Source organism: Phalacrocorax carbo, chromosome 2 (assembly GCF_963921805.1).
Source record: "Phalacrocorax carbo chromosome 2, bPhaCar2.1, whole genome shotgun sequence".
NCBI lineage: Eukaryota > Metazoa > Chordata > Aves > Suliformes > Phalacrocoracidae > Phalacrocorax > Phalacrocorax carbo.
Window position 1 is genome coordinate 45345599 of NC_087514.1, and position 21307 is coordinate 45366905.

Below are 21307 nucleotides of genomic sequence, written 5' to 3' on the forward strand. Positions count from 1 at the left end.
CCTGACTGAACGGGCCTGTTGGTCCATAACCAAATGACCAAATTCAGCATGGAGTCTGACAAAACTTGCATGTAAGGTACATATCTTTCGCAGGGAAGGTTTTAGTACTTCATAGCGACAACCTCAGAAGAAACTAAAATATTTTGAACGAAACTAAAATATTTTGAACTCATTTTCACCTATTCTTGGCAATAGTCAGTAGAGAACAGTTAATTATTATTAATGCAAACTCTTAAACATTATTTGAAACAAGACTATGGCACTATGTGGGATCACAGGAACCACTGTTGTTAAAGCAATTGAAGTAATAGCTCCTGTTCTTAAATGGGAGGAAGTTTAGTGCAGTGCTGAGTTCCTGAATGCAGATCTCTATTTAGCTGGGCACAGTTAAGGTTTGATGCTTTTGAATTACATTGTTCAACTGTCCTGTTCTTACAGGCTTTTTTCCTATTGAGAAGAATATGCAGGCTATGAAAAAGAGATGAGTTCTCATGTAGACTGTGAAAATGAAATGTTAAAAGTTTTACTGAGATTGATCTCTGCTAAAAAGTGTTTGAAAAATAAAAAAATCTCAGAAGTCTTTGAAGCGATTAAATAAAACCTTCTGTATTTTATTATCAACATTGCTAGCAATAATTGTACCAGATTTTACTAAGCATTGCATCTAACCTAGAGGATGAAAGAAGAAAGAAGAGCTAAATGGGATCTACAATATTAATCCATGGTTTTGTTATTCAATATGAAAATTAGAACATTCTTTGACTTAAAAAAGATCTAATCAGCATTTCCCCTCAGTAGTTTACATATAAATTCTAGAATATTTCAACTACTAGTTCATATTGTGACAAACACCACATTTTGTGAAGTTCTTATTTGGAATGAAAACAAACTTCAACATTTCCACAGAGATAATAATTTTCCACATAATAATTTCAATTTTTTAACTAGTTCTAATGTATGTACTTGTGATTTTGATATCCATGTCTATGGTTAAGTCCACGGTACAAAAAGTTCAAGTCAAATATATTTAAATGTTGTACTTTAGTTTAAAAAAAAAATTGCTGACATATATATGAGGTATTCCTTTCCTTCCTAGTGGTATTTCATTCTACTTGTAAAAATAATTTGGTGCAAGGCTCCCTTTCGTACTGCTTCTGCTCCTATTTGTGGCAAGATCTTTCTTTAGGCTTTCATTTGTTCTCAGGCAATCTAAAAGTGAAATCTGTATTCCAATTTATAGCTCTAACTATGGTTTCACTTGTACAATGGATAACTGCAGGAAACAATCCGTAGGCAAAGCTAAAAGATAGCTATCCAATGTCCTTGTAAAGGTAGAAATTTAAAGCAAATATTTTTTTCTTAGGAATACAACTGAGAATTGTCTAAAAGCCTCTGCAAAATTAAGATAAACTTGTTAGGAGTCTCAAAACCAGGTCTGGTTTAAACAGGAATATTCATGAATTAACTTTTACAGAAAGGTTATTTCAGCTAAATTACAACATGTCATTCTACCCATTTAAGAATCTGCTATGACCCTCTATTTTTATAATCACTTACTAGTCAATGATGGACATGAGCCATTTTGATGTTGATTTTTTATGAGCTCTTTCATACCATTAATAATTAGCTGTACCATTTGCCCCTGATGTTCTCAATGTGAATTAATACAGATTCTCTGAATAGGAACAATAACAAAACTTGTAGCAGTATGCTAATTCCCTACTGGAAGGAAAGTAGTCCTGCTGAAAGATGGGCTGTGAGGAAAGTATTTGGCTTATACCCAGCTTCAGGGTGATCCAGCACCTCTGCTGACAAGATGGTATGACTCCTGCTTGCCAAATTAATAATGATGTCCGTGTTAAGTGAGAGTAATAAATTTGTCTAAGGGAACCAGGCATGGCTCATTAGGCAGGTCCTTTCAAATTAAGGCAGAATGCTTCTTTATCACTAAGTAGTGACATCGCTTTCTCTCCTGCAGAGGTTATCTTTTCTCTTTTGAAAGACTGGCCTCTCCAGAGGTAGCACTGCTCCTTTTCTATTACTTCTGTCTTTTCATTTTATGTATGATATATGCACTAAATACTCCTATTTTGACTCTTATTTAAATCGCTAAGATGCAAGAGACCCTCAACTTTTACTATAGTCAGTGAAAGTTGAGTTGTCCTATTCTACCAAGGTCTGTGCAATAGGAAACAAAGCTACGTCTACCTCTTTCATGCTCGTGGCATGATTTTTACCCAGGAGGTGCTTAAGAACTGTCTGGAAGTCTGGTTTACCTGTAAAGTTATAAGTAATATTCAGAGTAATTGGGTGATGGAACTGCAAATATTAGTGACACTGGCAAGCAATTTTTGACATAAACAACAATTCATGTAAGATGTTCAAAACCATCCTAATCAGAGTTGTGCACCTTAACAGACAAAAAAGACCTTGACTTTTGAGATAATTTTATTTCAGTGGTTACAATAAGGTAATATTAATGTTTGTGATATTAATTATAATAATTCATAATAATACACAGATGAGAAAACAAACAAGACCTCTTTTCTGTGTTGACTAGTTCAGACAGTCCTGAAAAAAGGAATCCGCCTTACCATATCCAAGATTCAAACCTACCTCCTAAATTCTCTGAAGAAAAAAGTATTCTGCTATCCATTCAAGAGTGCAATAACTTCAAGGTGACTAAATACTAATCATATCATGCCTTTACACTTGCTGGTATTAGTGCCCTGTTTATTTTACTGTTTGTGTCTCCTTTCACTTCCCAGCTCCATCTGTGTAAAAATACTTCCTTCTTTCTAAGGGATTCTAATGATCTACTTCCTTCTCTGAAAGTTTGGGAACACTTTTCTTCAGCATCACCATTAGTTGCTATGGAGATGGCTCTAATAGCATTTACAGGCAGCAGGGAACAGATTCACTCCAGAGTGAAAAAAAGATACTGCTTCTCCAACATATCTTCATTAATCAAGTAATAAAGACAGACCCATGCAGGCATGCACGTGTTCACACATATCTCTTCTCATTTGGACCTTTCCGAGTTTTAACGTTAAAAACATAAGAAAACATGTTGAAAGTGTGTGTGTGTGTATATATATATGCATTTAAATAAACAGAGAATGCCAGCTAAACTAAAACTGGACAGAACATTTTTCAGTGTCCACATTTTATGAAAATATATTTTCTCAAGGGGAAAAATAATTATAATTACAGGATAAATTCTAGTTTCAATTAAATTTCCATTAGAAAGACCTTTCTGATTGCTTGAGAGAAATAGAAATGTTCATTCCCTGGAACCTATTAGGTTCAGCAATAAGCTCGAATTACTTTCGTATTCTGCCTGAACAGGAAAATTAATTTCCTATTCTGCCTGATTAAAAGGTGGTGCAGTCTCAAAGATGCTCATCTGAATCAGAGCAAGAATCTGAACACAGGGTTCTCCTGAGACAGTGCCATAATTGTACCTATCTCTTAATGACCTCCACTCAGAAATGTGTTTATTTTAATGCCATATGAGGAAAATTTTCAAAATTTTAATAAAACAGATTAATCTTCTGGGGAAAGAAATTATTATAATACTTTCCAAAGAAGCATTGGTGGTTATTTTCTGCTAAAGAGTAATCAGAGACTAATGTAATTACAAACAGAGATTTTAAAAATGTGCTGATCTTCTCTTTGGAGAGTTATTAAGGTTTTGTGCCTCTTCAAACTTTGAGGCATTATTTGCTGGAAATTAAGTTTAAGAACAGATCCCAGAAGAGTACACATAATGATAATAGATAGCAATGTTAAAGAGTGATCCCATCTTTTAATTCTAAGCCCTTGTTTAGAACTCTCTAATATTTAAATAATTGTAGCTGGGGCTTTTTTCTGTTAGTTGCCTATCTGAGAATATTTTTATTTTTATGTTATAGTTAAAACTGCTGAATCAATTCTGTGAAATAAATTAGGAAAAGTAATAATATTGGTTTGTCCATGTTAAAGAAAAAGAAACAAACAGACAAACAGAATTACCCCCAGAAACCGCTTTTTCGGCTGCTCTGGGGTTTCCATTCTTTGGAACAGCAATGACTGCTTATGGGATGGGAGGAAACTTTTGCTGCCTTTGAAAATAAATACAGGTTAAGATCTACTGAAGAATTCAGATGTTCTGGGCAAAATTTAGCTGTTACCATTTTGAGGATTTAATTCTGAATGTGCTCCATCCCCTTAATGTATAGGAAGATAAAAACCTTCCCTACTTTTCCCAGCTGTTAGGGGAAGTTATGCTACTAGTCATAGCAAATGAGAACAAGAAACACTATCCCTCCTTCTAGAAGCTATGTACCTCTTCAAGAAGAGAAAAAAAAAGCATCTGACTCAAAACCAGAAGTGAGCAGAGAAATTATGTGAAAGAAAAGCCCTTATAATTCTCACATGGTGAAATTTTTGTGGTTTTTTTTTCCAACTTCAGAGGCATTTGCTTTAAAGGTAGAAAAGGACTTTAAAAGGTCTTCCTCGTGAATGACACAAATATTGGAAGGATAAGAATTAATCTGATTAAGTAAAAGGCTGGAAAATTACCCACCAAACTGAGTATTCATTATTATAAAAGCATTACTTACATACTCTCTTATTTGTTTCTTTTATTATTTTTTTTTCAACAGAATTCCTTACTTACTCAAATAGCTTGTTGATATATTATGGCAAGCTGAGAATAGATTAGAGTAGCACAGTGAAAACATTTGTGTTGGATATCAATATGTCAGCGAATTTGTATCAGCAAATGTGTAAAAAAAATTTTACATGTACTTGCTAGTAGTGCTCTAAAAAAAAATTCAAAAGTGCCTATGGAAAAGAAGATCCTATCATAAAACAACAACAAAAAAACTGTTAGGAAATTGATATTTCTGTTTTCAGTGTTGGCTCTGGCTCTTGAGAGTATGTAATATGTGGACCTCCTCTGAAGGGGAATGCACCAAAGGAAATTTTAGATAGTTGTCACTGTGACAGGAATAATTCATTTCATATAAGGGATCGGACACAGATCCAGTGAAAAAATACAGTGGGATCACTGTTGCATGAAAGCCTATAGTCCTAAATTCTTTATGCAATAAAACTGCAACATCTTATGATAAATTTAATTTTTGCAATAGTCAGAAAGAAAGACAGGAAAATAACTCAACTAATTTAAAAAAATCTGACCTGAAAATAAGAGAAAATTGATAAATTAGAGAAAAACGCTACACAAGAACCTACCAGAATTAATGTATCAGGACATATAAGTGGATAAAATACTGAAATAATGCATCACTCCAATCTTGAGAAACTGACTAGACTAAGTCAATGAAAGGAAACCTTCTCAAGCTTTGGATAACTCTTGAACATCTGGGATGCAAGACATGTACTTGTCTTTCCTGAGTATCCTCATTCAGTGTTTATATTTCACACCTTATTTCTGTTCTTTCTCATCATTCCTTTTGCCTTATGTTAAAACTTGAATTTGGCTTTGCCTTTCAGGGATGTTGCAACACCACTGCGGGTCTCATAACTAGACAGGCAGCAAAAAGTAATTTCTTAGAAGAAGGAAAAGCTGATACCTTTTACCAACAGAGAGGTTGCAGGAGTCATTTAAACATATATTTTCTACATTTGTTATTCTTTTCTTTCCCTCTGTGTGTTTATCTTGTTAATTATTCCAGGAAGCAGGATCAGACTCTGAGATTGGCAGCCCCAGCCCAACGCAACTGACTTGGTTTTTTCCCCAAAAGGTGGCAGTTTATACTATCCTAATATTGCATTAAAAATGTCAAAAAAATGCTTTTTTTTCTTTAAAACAAAAAAGAAGCCTCTCTAAAGTTAAAGTGAAACAGAAAAAGCCTTACTTAATAACTTTACATTTCAAATATTGTTTGTCCTTCCTTTTCTGAACCAAATAAAAATTTAACAAGCCTTTATACAGTGGTAGTTGTCATGCATCTAATAACACTGCCCCTTTGCTTTCAGGGAAGATTCTTACATGGTGGAGTACAGTTACAGGAACATTAACGTCTTTAACACACAGGGCCCATTACATTTATCCAAATTAACACACCATGGATTTGGGATTGTATCACTATGTACATGTTGAAGAGAAGTCAACTGACATTGCATACAGAATCACAGAAATTACAGATGATTGGGCCAGAGTTGTGGTCATCTACTGCATATCTCTATGCAAGTTAGGAGCAGCTACACACCAGCTTATGCTTATAAGGATCCAGTGACGGAAACTCGACGGCCTCATCAGGAGCTCTGTGTCAGTACTGAATGATACTAGCACCTGAGGAGTTTATCGTATAACTGAAGCCAACTTAATGATGATCTTAATGTCAGTGGACATGGAGATCATTTATTACTTTTTCTATTTTCCCTATCTTATAAGAAGACTGTAATTCTAATTAGAGTGGGAACAGATCCTCTTTTATTTGGAAACATTAACTCTTAAATTTAGAACAGGGGGTAAACCAAAGACTGAAAATTACTTCAACTGTTTAGAACTGAAACACTCAACAGTTTAGCACTTTTTCCAAGAACTGACACCTGGCTAAACCCTGACTGAAAATCTAATTTTCCCTGGATGCAGCATTAACCTATTCATAAAAGGGATTAATTACTTATGCCTCCTAAGCAGTTTTGAGTATATGTGAAGTAATTTAGTGGAATCATATCAGGATGCAAATCTTAGCCATTGAGCAAACTATGTTAATGATAGACCTCAAAATAGATTCTATACCATCACTTTGTATGTTTATGTGTCTATTGGCATTAATTTTAAAATTTATCTGAATATGCAAACTGTTTCAGTAGCTTCCCATGCTTTTTATATCATCCTTTTCCCATTATTAGCTTATTGGAAATGGAGAACAAAATCACAGGAAATTTAAGTGGGAAAATGAACATAACTGTATTAGAGGATTTTACACACACTAACAGCTAAATAAGAAAGGAAACACAAGTCTTCTGAGACACCAAGTTGGTCCTGATTAATATAGTAAGAAAATGCACCGATGTGAATGATACCAGCTATAAACATCAATGATTCACCATCCTGACATATTGCTGGCACAGGCTGCCTTGCACAATTATCCACACATTTCATTTCAGAGCTGATCTGACACCTGAATATGTTTCCTGTTTTATGCTGAATAAAGTGTGCTTCTTATTGTAAATCTCCAAATATTTTTGCATGACACATTGAAGATAGATGGCAGGTGACTGAACTAAAGAAGGCATTTTATCACAATTAAAAGGAGATGCTTGGATGAAGCTGAAGGCCGTTAGTAACTCAAGCAAACAAGGCAAACTTGTCTGCCGAGAAGTGCAATCTTTTATATTATTCCTCATAATTTACCTGAAAAAATCTAATAAATTTTTTTCTAAGCTAATATGGAAAAATTGCTTAAATATGTAAGCTATTTATCAAATGTACTTAAACCTTGTTAAAATATACATGCTTACACATGTAAGTACATGCACACACACTAAAACACACACGTTAAAACTGAATATCAAAAATATAAGAGGTACCAAAAAGACACATACAGCTCTACCAGCTTTGAAGTATTGACCAGGACAAGGCTATCTGCCCTTTTCTGAAGCTAGTGACATAAGTACCTGCCACTCTGGAGTATTGAAGATTTGACCAATCCTAACATTAGAATTAGTTGGCTGCTAAATGGGTTTTACCCCTCAAAACAGAGGATAGCGTGAAACAACCTTTTTCCAGAATAAATTGGAAATATTTATTCGTAGCAAATTCTACTACCAGTTCTGTTGAAAATGACTCATAGATACATTTTAACATCACAAGTGGTATCATGTTAAGCCTGACAAATTGCTTAACATGGATCACAGATTTTCATTGACATGCTAGTGGTGGTAAAAAAAAAAAAAGTGATTTAAAAGCTATCAACTTCTTTTACCAGTATGTTCCACTGATTAATTGTAAGAACTTTTGGCTTCCAACTTCTTCTCAGTTTGAACTTGCCTGACTTTGATTTCTACTCTTTCTTTTTATACCTATTTCTTTTTAGGGTTAAAGGGTTCTTCAGTGCCAGAGTGTTTTCATTCTGTTAAGGTCCTTCCACCCCATAAGCAACAGACCTATTGGATTTTTAATAAATTGCTTCATTTGTGTCAATTTATGTATCCCCCCTTGCCCTCCCCCTCAGTCTTAAGTTATTTGCATCTCCATAACTGCTCCTTTTACATCAAATATAGCCCACTGCTGTTTGCCATTATTTCACAATGAATAATTTAATCCAATAAAATTGAAATGTGATTTTTGTATTCAGCCTACTTTACCTACTTTGCATGTCAGAAATTATTATTTTAACCCAAAAATCTTGACAATGAAAGCTTTATACTTATGAGATATGTATTTTCACATGGTATTTTGAAAACTTTCTACAGAACCTTTTTTTATAATCCACTATAGTTTTGGTAGTGTATGAATGTGATTGTCAGGGCTTGGGTTTTTTTTAAATACTTTTTTACTATCTAAAATTGTAAACATTGCATTGGGGATCAGTGCTCCTTTGCTGAATTTATGTCAATTAAACTGTTTTTCACACAGTCAAAAGAGATCTTTTTAAAACCTACTTTTATGCTTCAAATTTTAATGGTCTTCCTGGTTATTTAGAAAGTCCTAATCACATTAAGAATAGTGGCTTATTGTCTTGCTTAGGGCAAGTCTCCTCTTCTTTCTTTTCCTTGTAATCTGATGGGGAAAAAATACATTAACAACAAAACAGTGATTTACCAGCGGACTATTTCAAATATGCATCCACTAGCTATAAATCACATAAGAATCATGGACATCTCTGATCAAGGTGCAGAAGATCCTGCCTTTTAGGTGCTTGAGGGTGAGGGAACAATAAAAATTGAAAATGGCAGAATTTTATGATATTTACTTTTAGCAAATTGTAGACTGAACAATTTGAGTTTAGCTGAGAATATGGAACTAAACCCACTTAAGTGACACTGACTGATGATATTGTTCTGCAAACAGGTATTACTACCTTCCTGGATTTGTCTCTGCCCAATGACATGATTGTCCCTTCTGAAGCAGAAACACAGAATAATTCTATCTTCTCAATTTTCCTGAAAAAAAATGACATTAACTCAGTCACTGCCATGGAAGAACAGGAAGTGCAGGAGAAGGGAAACTCTGTGGTAGCAGCGCCAGGGTTTCTTTTCTTCATTTTTTTATTAGGTTTTCTGAGGTATCATGCTATCTATCAATCTTGGAGAATATAATCGCTTCAAACCCTGTTAGCCTGCCCTTTTGCCATTCAACTCATTCTCCAAGGAAAACAAATTTATAATGGAAGTAGCACGTGAGGTACTATAGAAGGGAAGAAGTTTGAATGTGATCACAAAGCACCAAAGTAACTTTTTTTAAGTTGCCTCTGCTCCACTAATATCCATGGGGCTTGTATAAAGTGTCTAGAAACACATACTGCTAAAATGGAGACATTTATGATGCTGGCATAAAAGCTGAACAACACCTTGCATCTCTACAGAGGTTTGATGCAGTAGTAGTAGTAATGGGAAACTGTTTTTCTTGGGTTTACTTGCTTTTATATTTAGTGACATCATTATTAAGTCCTATACTACCTGCTGCAGAAAAGTAGAATATGGTAAATATTAATACTCCAATGTCAGAAGCTGGAATTTCATTGCAGGAATTACACTGAGGATCTACACCTCTTCCCAGACAGTTTGGAGAGCTGTATGATAAGAAAAAACAGCATCTCTGCACTCTTTTCTGTGCTTCCATAGAAAAGTTCTAGGAAGGCAGTGGTTTAGGTTTTACTGCTTTGTGGACCAACTTTTTGGTTATAACTAACTTCTGCTACACAGCTGAAAAAAAATAAAATTAAAAAAAAAAATCCCTGCATTGGTGTACAAGAACAAGGCATAAAGGAGAAGGGTAAAAGAGAAAAATGGGTAAAAATGAGTGAATCAGAAGAGTACCAACAAAGGAAAATCATAGAAGAAATGAAAAGAAGAAGGACCTTTAAATTACAGAAAACTATATGGCATAGATTCTGTACATTTCTATTCAAACAGGACAATAAGATCTTTGGATAAGTCACAAGAAGAGTCATCCTGGCTCCAACAGGTTACTTCTCACAGAAGAGCTACCTTTGTGCTTACTGTTTTCCAGGCTCAAGGACTGAAGTAATCAGAAGTTACCAGAATAAAAATGAATGCTCATGTCACAAGTGAGATTCTTCATCTCTCTGAAAGCCTGACCTTGTTCCAAGAGTGTTGTTCATATTACTCCTTCAGTGCAATGTCTTCACAGAGTGACTAACTTTTCCTGTTAATTCTCTCCCTACATGACCACTGCTAAAGAGTTAATGTTTGCACACACTTGGTAGTTAAAGGACATACCACAGTGATGAGGTGTGTCGCATTTGGGATGTTCTACTCCTTGATCAAGACTGCAGTCCTCACAGCCAACATAGGAGTAAAAGAACTGCTTTCCCTTTTTTGTTCCAGATTGCTAGCAGAGAGGTTTCTCTCAGACTATAAATTTGGTTTCTTATTTCTGAAGTCTCTGGTGTAAAAACATTCTGAATTTTATTGAGCTGTTCCATCTGTAATCTGCCTCCCTAAGGAAAGTAGAGTGCACCTATGTGACCTACAAAAATTAGGAAATGTACCATGTATAGAATCATAGAACTGTTTAGGCCTTTAAGGTCATCAAGTCTAACTGTATGTCAGTATAAGGTCTTCCCAATGGGAAACTCTTTTTTAAAATACAATTTTTCATGCTTCCTTTTGATACTAGTCTATCTCTGCCAGATGAAACTTCAGAAAAGACCAAATTAGGTGTTTACATAATTTTGACCAAAAAACCCAAACCCAACATACAGAGGAAAGCACTTCAGATGAGTGGAAAGAGACGGGTTTGTTTTAAATCTCTTTTCCATCTCCTTTTCCTCTCCTGATGTTTTAGATTGAGAAATGCTGAGCATCTGGAAAACCATTTTTCACTGTTTTTAAAACAGAGGGAAGACCATATATATTAATTCTGAATGAATTAAGAATTAAAAATTAAATGCAATATACAATAATGGCCCTATTCAAATTGCTAGTCATAGCTTTAGCTTTCTAAATGTATTTCATTATCTCTTCCCATTTATTACAGTTAAGGCAAACTGAAGAAATTGGAGAAAAATAAGACAAGAGTTTTCAGAATGGTATTGCATATTTTAAGGACTCTGCTCTCAGTTTAGTGAAATATTATATTGCAGAGACTGTTAGTTGCATCAACATATTTGAAAGCAACCAAATTGATTGCGATGTCTTTAGCTTCTCAGTTATAAAAAGAAATGTTATACTGGTGACTTTAAAGTAAAGCTATAAAACCTTTATAGCATTATTGAGAAATAAATATTGACTAGTTCCTAGTCAAAATCAGTTTTCTTTCAATTTTGCCATGCCTTCTAGTTTGGCTCTGTATCTACCGACACCAGGATTTCTGATACTGACTTCACAGCGAAAAATCTCTTTCTGCAAGATGGTCACATGTAGTTTCCATGTTGCAGTATTATGCTCTGGCTTGTCAACTGTTCTGACAAAGTGGCAATTTATTTTATACGTTCTCATCATACCTTGAGAATTTTGCACATTATCTCATAAACTGAAAAAGTTTTCTCAGCTCGTGTCCAGTCCCAGGTTGTGACCTTGAAAAAACAAACACACAAACAAACAAACAAACAAAAAACAAAACAAACAGGAAAAGAAAGTAAGTTATTTTTGTTTGTTTCAAGAATTAAGTTTTTATTTTTTTAAAATAATCGATCGCTAAACCATTTGCATCCAGTATAATGTATACAGAAAGATCAAGCACTGCATCAGAGCAATAACTAACAGGGACCAGACTGTTCCATCCAGGCAGTGCTTAGGAGATGTCCTGCCTGTTTCCTTCTGCTTACAACACAGTGCCTTTGCATGCAGGTTGCTTTATGCTCAATGATGAGGCTTCCCATGGGAACCTGTGGGGGTTGCATTGAGATCCTGAGAGGACACAGCCCTTGAATTCCTCTCACAGAACCTTGACTATAAGAAGGTACGTTTCTCACCACTTCCATCTTTGTAACTGCGTGCCACAATTTGTTCCTAGTCACCTACATTGTCTGTAAATCCATAAAACCAAATTCTCCAGCCTTGCAATGTCCCAGACACCCCACATGCCTTGAAATCCAGGGGATAAAAAACCAAACATGAAACAACAGGGGACAACATATGTTTTCTTTTTTTCTAACCATGATTAAACTACTCCTAAATTCTAATAAAGATTTGAAGAATAGCTATTTCTCTTCTTTGACTTAGGATTTGACAATTGCTTTTAACAGTATTAATTTTAAGCAACTATTTTACACAAAAAAATTACATAGCTAAAAGAGTGCAATAAAGTTATGCAAGGGTAAGGGTTAAGACTTAAATACGACAGAAAGGGACAGATGAATATATTCAGTAAGGGAAAAGTCAAGGTGATATCACAGAAACCTATAAATAACTTTCCAAGGGAACTGCAAGAAGGAAAGAGAAGAATTATTCACAGACACAAAAGACAGAAGAACACATAAAACAGAATGAAAATTGAGGCTATATATGAAAAAAAAAATCTTAATGGTAAGAAGATTTGAATAGTGGCCTAGCTTCAAAGGAAAACAGCTGTATCATTACAACTGTTAGACAAGGTGAAGAGGCTGATGAAGACAGTTTATTTGGTTTTCAAGATTCAAGAATATAAAGTTCTTTGAAAAAAGTACCATAAAATGGTATCCACAGCATACGAAGAAAATATTATATGAGACCAATTTATCTTTTATCTAAAGAGCAAACAACCATTAATAGACAAAACAGGGCTGAGAAGCATCTATGGGTTTGGATGGCTTGGTATAAAACTTTCTTAATCAAAATTATTTTGCTGCTGTATGAAAAATTCTATCCCTAAATAATATTTAGGTTTAAACACTATTGTAATTGAAACTCCTTTGAGGATGTCAGAGTCAGGGCTAAAAAGTTAAAAAATATAGCATCATAGTTCCTTTTCTATTAGAATTTTATTTATTTGCAGTCATCCTCAAACTCAGTTTTGACTATATGATTAAGTATGGGAATTAAAACAGATTTCTAAGGACGGGAATGACAAAATACTGAGTGTCAAAAAATTGTTTGGTATAGAATGAGGAAGTAAAGAAATATTGGAAATATACAATCTATGCCTAAGTTTTAAGAAGCTATTCAGATATGTGAGAAACTTCATGTAAAACTTTTCTTAGGGAAAGGAAAGAAAAGAAAAGAAAGAAAAGGAATGAAAGAAAAGAAAGAAAGGAGGAAAGGAAGAAAGGAGGAAAGGAAGGAAGGAAGGAAGGAAGGAAGGAAGGAAGGAAGGAAGGAAGGAAGGAAGGAAGGAAGGAAGGAAGGAAGGAAGGAAGGAAGGAAGGAAGGAAGGAAGGAAGGAAGGAAGGAAGGAAGGAAGGAAGGAAGGAAGGAAGGAAGGAAGGAAGGAAGGAAGGAAGGAAGGAAGGAAGGAAGGAAGGAAGGAAGGAAGGAAGGAAGGAAGGAAGGAAGGAAGGAAGGGAGAGACAAAAAATTAACTTTCTCACGATAAACAGGGAAATGGGGAAATGAGTCCAAAATACCAGCAACACAGGCTGATGTCATATTGCCCCATCAAGAAAAGTAGTTACTATTGCTGCTGAAGCACAAAGCCCTTCTGAGCTATATTTAAAAGTTTAGTGTAAGATCCATACTTTGGGGAAAAATATCAGACCTCCCCCTTCTGTCCTAAATTTTTGCTTTTAATTGTACTTATAGAGAGACTTCTTTTCAGGTCAAAACAAATCTCTTTCTATATAAAGATATGTGCAAAGCAAAAGCAACTATAAAATTAAGACATCCATAGAAATTGCTTGCCTTGTTCAGTTTTATTATTTTAATTTAAAAGCTTGAGTAGGAGCAGAAAAGTTGTTAGTAGCTCTTTCTCAATTGAAGTCCATTCTCTCTGAGACTTTCAACGATAAACGGTAAGAAAATGAAACCCATGAGACTTAACACACATTCTACAGGAGAAAGCGTACCAGGAAATAACAGAAAAAGAAAAAATGTAATTTTGTTTAAAGCTTTCAAAATGCAAATGAGATGCGTTAGAATTGCTAATTTATCTGACCATGGAAAGTAGAGGTACTATTGACAAAACAGATAAAAAAAAGAGGCGGGGGAGGCCACTGATCTATGCTGTTTAAACATAGCTTCCCTAAAGTGTTAAACTTTGGCAGACACCAGGGAAATACTTTGATTTTCTAGTTAAAAAGTTGGCAGTACATCCCCGTTCAGAAAACAACTTAATCCAAGGAGTTTACACTGTAAACATAATTAAAACAGTTTTTCTTCTTATAACTCATAAGTAGTAGCTCTGAAACTGCGGGATTGATGTTTGTTCTTAATCTTTTGTAATCCCCAGAAGAGAAGAACACATACCTGCAGAACAGCAAACATAACTGTATGTGTAAAAGTTTGCATATAGAATATAGGATTTTAGAAGTCCATTTAAAAGTCCTACTGAAATCTTTGATACAATGATAATTTTGCTGGACATATAAGTGTGTCGTTATTACATACATTACATGTTTTAAAAGTATCTCTATAGGAACTCTTCCTCTCTTTGTTCTTTAAAAAGCATGTTTGTCATTCTGCTTTTCTCTTACTCCATGGAGAGAAATTTTTTTTTTCTCTGTTTGAACTGTCTTTCTATTTTAGAATAAGAACAAGAATCTGGCAAAACAAACTCATGTTGTGCTTGCAGCTCAGCTGAAATAAGACCTATAAACACTTCAAGGATCAGTGGCTTGTCTCATGCAGCAGCAGCTTGCCAAGATTGTCCTGAAGCACGTCACCATGGTTCACAGCCCTGTTATGAACATGTTCCTCCCACGCCCATTAACCATCACACATTACCCATTTACCTACCAGCAGCATATTACTTCTGGAAACATATGACTGAATCCTCAGTGAAGAGGCTTGTAGTTCCTTCCATAGTGCTTACAAAATAATCCTCCTTATTTGTACTGAATAGGAGCTCTCAGCATTGTTTCTGCTTTGATCTAGTGTCCAGAGTGGAGGGTAGCTTTTTTTGACTCTCCTGGCCAAAGCCAGGAGAGCTGCTTTTGAACTGAGGTGCTTGGCAGCATAATCTGTCATTTTAATCTGATCCTGAAAAATATCCACCAACAAAAGCCAAGCTCCCATTATGAGCCATGGGAGAGCCAAACTCCCACTCCAGTGAACTAGTGTACCAGTATTGAACACATGAAGTTTCCCATTCATACTTATTTCCATTCTTTGTGTCTTTCACATGTTCTTAAACACTTTGCTAAACAAACATGAATAGTGACTGATGAATGATGTAAAGATTTGCAAGCTGGCTTTGAACTACCTCAGGATCAGGTTGCCCAGAGAGCTGGTATATGTCCCATCAGGGCAACCTGATCCAGGCACTGACACTAGGCAACCTGATCCTGAAGATGTCCCTGCTCATTGCAGGGGGTTGGACCTGGTGACCTGTAAAGCTCTCTTCCAACCCAAACTATGTTATGATTCTATGATTCAGGCAGGAAAGAGCCACAGCCTGGATCTGGCAGCCCAGGGTTTAGCAGCAGTCAGAAAGGTCACCCAATAAACAGAACAAATGAATTCGTACAACTCTCCCTGCTGCCGGTATGGCTTCTTAGCTACTGGCTTAAAAGTTAGCTAGAGAATATCTCTGTTTACTGCATCTTAGATGTACTATAAAACTGTGAAAATAAGCTGCTGGTATGAGACAACAGCTAAAATTTTGCCCAGTGTTGCCAGTCAGATTCCAATTAATATATTTAACCAAAACAATTGCATTTGCTTTCCTACCTTCCTCCTAAGCAGCATAAAAGTTACATTCAGGATTAAATAATACAGAGATACTGCCATTTCCACAGCATGCAAAAAGCTTTGGTTTTTCCCCCAAATCTCAGCAGTTTGACTAGAATGATAGTTGAGTTTAAATCTAGCCATCTTGCTTCAGGCTTGTTCTGCCTGCCAACGGAAAATGAAAAGCCCCCTTTTAGCACAGGTAGATTCCTCTTGTATTCTTCTGAGTATTTAGGTAAGTGGGGGAAAAGAAATTCTTGTTAGATGCCCAATCATCTGATGAACAGCTATTTTCTATCACTTCTATACCACATACCCTGGAACTTCCCAGTGCTGTAAGTTGCAAACCTGTTAACTCAATGAGTGATATCTCATTGTGAAAACCTTGTACATATTACATGAAATTATTTTATTTGATAACATTTATTCCCACTAAGCATGAGAAATATACTTACTGGAGGTGCTATAAATTTATATAGGGAAGATCCCCTCAGTGCTAGAAACTTTGGTGTGTACATTCGATCCTGAAGGGAGTCTTGTTCCCGTTCTTCCGTCCAGCCCATGTAGACTATCTGACAGAAAAATCAATAGTGTTGACAAATTCCTTAGACACTTTCTTCAAATTAATTGCAAGTATTTCATGCAAGTAAGCTGGTGTCTGTCAAAATTTACATAGCTACAAACCTTGAACCACTGACTCAATATGGTGTATTGGCAGTTCCCTTACAATCATCTACTTGTATAAAGGATGCCTGTTATGACAATCCAAAAACATCAGACCAAATATTTATTGTACTAGCAACAACAAAAAAGTTAAAACACATACTCTGTGGATGCTAAAGTTCTACTGTCTCATTAAAAGCTCCCTGAAGTAATTAAGATATTTACTGAAAGATCACATCAGAAAAACTTAATGCAAGTGAAGTGTAAGGAACCACTAAGCAGGAATACAAAATCAAGTAACTGTTGTTACACTGCAATATAGATACAGTCTCCATGTAAAACTTCACAATCATGCATTAAACAATATGATCTTAGAAATTTTATTTCCAACTAACAACAGGCTTTCTTTTTCCCCCCTCTAAAAATCACTATATAGGAGTTTTGAACCTCCTTGCTTAGGAATAGCAAATTAAGAGACTATTTTCAGACACTGTTTTGAACAGACTTCATCTGCAGCTAAGAACTAACCAGAATGCTGCCAACTCTTACCACTACTTGCAGATCTTCCGACAGAGATGTATGAACTAGAACTTTTTCAAACCCATTTTATGACCTAATTCCCTACCTATTCATCTATTAAGTTTGAGTAATTTAGTATCAAATCCTTAAAGAGTAACAGAGTATGAGTCACCACTATGCCAACTTCTGGAGAACATCTGAACAGGGAGTAGACACATCATGCAACTTTTGATTTATAACCATGCCATTAGTAATAAAATACAATTTCCAGTGTGCACTGGTACACTACTGCTATGGAAAAATAGATCAACACATATTTCATACAGTGCTGTTAATGGAATATATCTATTTTTAAATCTCTTTGTGAAACTTATTTCTACATTAACTAGGAATGGGGCATTCTCTGTCTCAAATGCCAGTTATGAACATGTAAGGAAAACAGTTTAGGAAAAATAACTACACTCATATTAATAGTTAGTAAGTTCACCAGTGGTATAAATATACCTAAAATTAATTATTGTATTGCTTGTTTTATCTTTTGAGATTTTGTACGTCACATATTTTTTAAAAAGTGATTTACACAAGTTAATTTCATAACTGTTGGGAAGAGCATTTTCATCAACACTTCTTCATGGAATATACATTAAAAGAAATAGGAGGGGGTCTGTTGGGTTTTTATTTTCTTTTTTTTTTTTCCCTGCCTTCTTTTTTCTGTTGGATTGTATTGTAACACACTGGAAATTAATGGGTTTTCAAATCACCATGTATGAAATCTACACAGCTACTCTCCATCACAGTTTATTAGGTATTTTATGGTCTAAAAGGTCTATTCCTCTAACACTTACAGTGAAACCTCACCATTTAATTATTTTGCCAATAGCAAACATTAATACTGTAATATAGTTTTGGGTCCAATGAGTAACATGTGTTTAAGTATTTGGTGATTAAACAAGTTTATAAAACTCAAAAAGAAGACAAAGCTATACCACAACACTCAAGAATCAAGCAGAGTGCTCAACATTATATTGTCATGCAATAGCCAAAAAGCCACGTTCTCTGAAATCTCATTCATTCTTGAATGAAAAAATAGTCAGGGAAAACAAACAAACAAACTGACAGGTACAGTAAGAGAAGATTTAAATTATTTCAATTCAATGTTTATTTAGATTTCTCTACTTTCTGCTGTTTCGTACATTATCCAATGCAAAATAAGTATGGATCCCCATCCCTCTGATTTGCTAAGAATCTGTAGAGCTCAGTGACTGAAAGAAGCTACACAGAAGAGTAAAAATTAGTATAAAATATTGTACTGCTATGTGCAAAAATTTGGCACATTTTCCTCTCTGAAAATGAAACTCAAAGAGAAGAAATGTTCTCTAATATCTAGGAATTTGAAATTAATTAAACTGAATTGTTTTGGTTCTCTCTGGATTTGTTTAATTAAAATTGGACACACAGTAAGATATCACCTTGCCTAATGATATCTAATATCACTGTAGCACTGTATGTGATCTGTTTTCAGTTAGTGTTTTTCTTTTTCAAATTCGTCATTTCTACTTCTACTATTCATCAGAATAACCGGATACATTGACTCATGCTGTGCAGGTGTATTGTTATTTCACATTTGATCGCCTTAATACTAAAGCAGCAATGAAATTTAAGGCAATTGCTCCTCTAGATATTTCTCCCTTGCCACTGTAGACCATGAGGACAAATCAGATTGATTTTTCAGACAAACTGCTGTACCAAGGCTTTATTAACAAAAAGGCATTTATCCTTCAGACTAAATACGTACTATTAAACATACAGAAGAACTGCTAAGCAAAGGCTGTATGATTATAATCAAGAACACTTACAAAGTTTTTGAGTGTATGTGAATATTCATGTGTGTTTTAAAATAGCATGGGCTAGGCTCTGGAAAACAGGGCAAAACTGAATAAATACTTGATAACTATATTACTTATGCGTTCCTAAAGTGGTTTCGGTTTATACAAACACACTGAACATGTGAAGTTAGATAAAATATCGTAGTTTTTATACAATGAAGCTGAGAAACTGTTGAAAATTTTTCACTTATGAGATAAAATAGAGGCCACATTCTTGAGACATTTACATTACTGGTAAACATTGTGACTCCTAAAAAAGTTTTGACTATGAACAACTTCAAGAAAATTACTTTTTTGGAAAGGGATCTTAACTGTCCCAATTTATATTTCATGTGTATATATGTACTGAAATAGCGGATGAATATGAAATGTGTCTTGTGAGTTTTGGAACATATCTTAATGCCGTACATGTGGACCTAGCCCAAAACATGGAATTTCATGAGATTCTACCTGAAAAGCAATGTTTACAACCACAGACACAAGATGAATTGAAATAATTATTAATCACAAATAGACAGTACATAGCATGCCCCTTTATAAATTTAAAAACCAGGTTAGTTTTTTAATCCTAGAAAAGTTTATTAAATCCCTATGAACTGCTGACCATTATCAACAAAGGTGGCAGTGGTAAGAAAAACAGATTTTATTTGTGATAACATTCCACTTAAAAGACAATTTTTTGCAGTCCTGGTTTCTAACTAACCTGAAGCACCTCATTCTTCAAAATCAAATGGTGACACAAATTAGTTAATTTAGTGGCTGCTGCTTCAGTAGCAAAGGTTCAATAAGTTATTATGGTTTATGAGTTAAATCATGTAGAGTTTTAAAAAATCTATATCTAAATGATAAATGATACAAGACTTTTTCTTCAGTCAAAAATCCATAATCTCCCCATTTAGTATGTACTTACACCACGCGGACATCCTAATCAAGCAAGATAACTTGCCATAAATTGCCATATTTCATATCAGTCCAACATATTGCTAAAACAACTTAGATAGCCTTGACTTTCAGAGAGATTTCTCCAGAGTTTTTAAACAAATTTTATTATGTTTTAGGAAGAACAATAAGGTAAAAATACAAGAAAATTTCCAAAAAATGAAATGTAAAATGATGTAACATAAAATGAGTGAGGTGATTCAAAGACCAGAACAGATGCACTGACAGCTTTTTATCTTGGAAGTCTCATATCCATATCCATATTATGTGAAATAGTGCTGTAGGGCGACAGGATAAACATGGGGTCAGAAGACAAATGACTATGTCAGACAACACGGGGAAAAATTATGGGGGATGAGGAACTCGGATAATGCTCTCTACTCTGGTTTTAATATCATTATCTATGTATGATAGTCTCAAGATTCATTATAGTCAATTGTTAGCAGAAAAACAATAAAACTACACTAAAATGGATCAAAACATGTGATTATCATGCAACCATTGGCAAAACCAGTCCTGTATTTAAAAGGCTTAGGATTTTCATGCTAAGAATTTTTTTAAAGTCAGCAGAAGAACTGATCATATACAATTTTGACTGAATGCTAGAAAAATTTTGCTGTACCGTAAATATAGTCAAAATGACTTCTATCTTATTTTTCCTGCTTGTGAAAAGCCTTCCATATCTTTCCATAAATATTTTTCTTTTAAATTCCTGTAAATTACTCTTATCTTTCTCACAAAGTCCACTAAAACAAGGCGGTCTGCAAATGAGAAATAACCTCAGAGAAAAAGAAGGCAAACGGCAATGAAAGGGTATTTTACATATGTTTCAGATTAGATTTAAAATAATTTAAAGCCTCATTTGCGTCATTATGTTTTGTGACAAATAACATCAGTAAAGGTCAGCATTTTCTAGAAAATTATGCCATGAAATTATTAGTAGAAAAGGAACATCTTTGGCAAATACCCCTTTTCACTTTTATTTCTGAACACAATTTAGAAATGAATTATTTTTGGTTGAATTGTGGATGGGCATGGTCCTGGGCAACCTGCTCTAGGTGATTTTGCTTGAACAGGGAGGTTGGGCAAGGTGATGTCCAGGGGTTCCTTATGATCTCAACCATTCTGTGATTCCATGAAGTAAGAAAAATTATGAATGTAGAAAAACAGTTGCTGCAGAATAGTTTCCCCCTTCAGTTCTCCTGTTATATGTCCTCCTTTCTATACTATGTGCTTTAGAGCTATCACTGGCAATTATGACCTTCATATTTTTGAACCACCTACCTACTAATAGATTACTCAACCTTTGTGCATTTCACTTATTATTGGTGATTATAAAACTATTATGGCCG

General features: G+C 34.8%; 1 protein-coding gene across 5 annotated transcripts in view; it reads right to left on the reverse strand.

The window, feature by feature from the left end:
- Positions 1-21307, reverse strand: part of SNTG1 (syntrophin gamma 1) — a 351074-nt gene that overhangs the window by 35325 nt on the left and 294442 nt on the right. For all 5 annotated transcript variants that reach the window (XM_064442735.1, XM_064442736.1, XM_064442737.1 and 2 more), the window contains 2 exons: positions 16404-16520; positions 11649-11720 (listed from right to left, as the gene is read on the reverse strand). In XM_064442735.1, coding sequence (XP_064298805.1) covers positions 11649-11720; positions 16404-16520 — 189 coding nt within the window. The remainder of the gene's footprint in view (positions 1-11648; positions 11721-16403; positions 16521-21307) is intronic.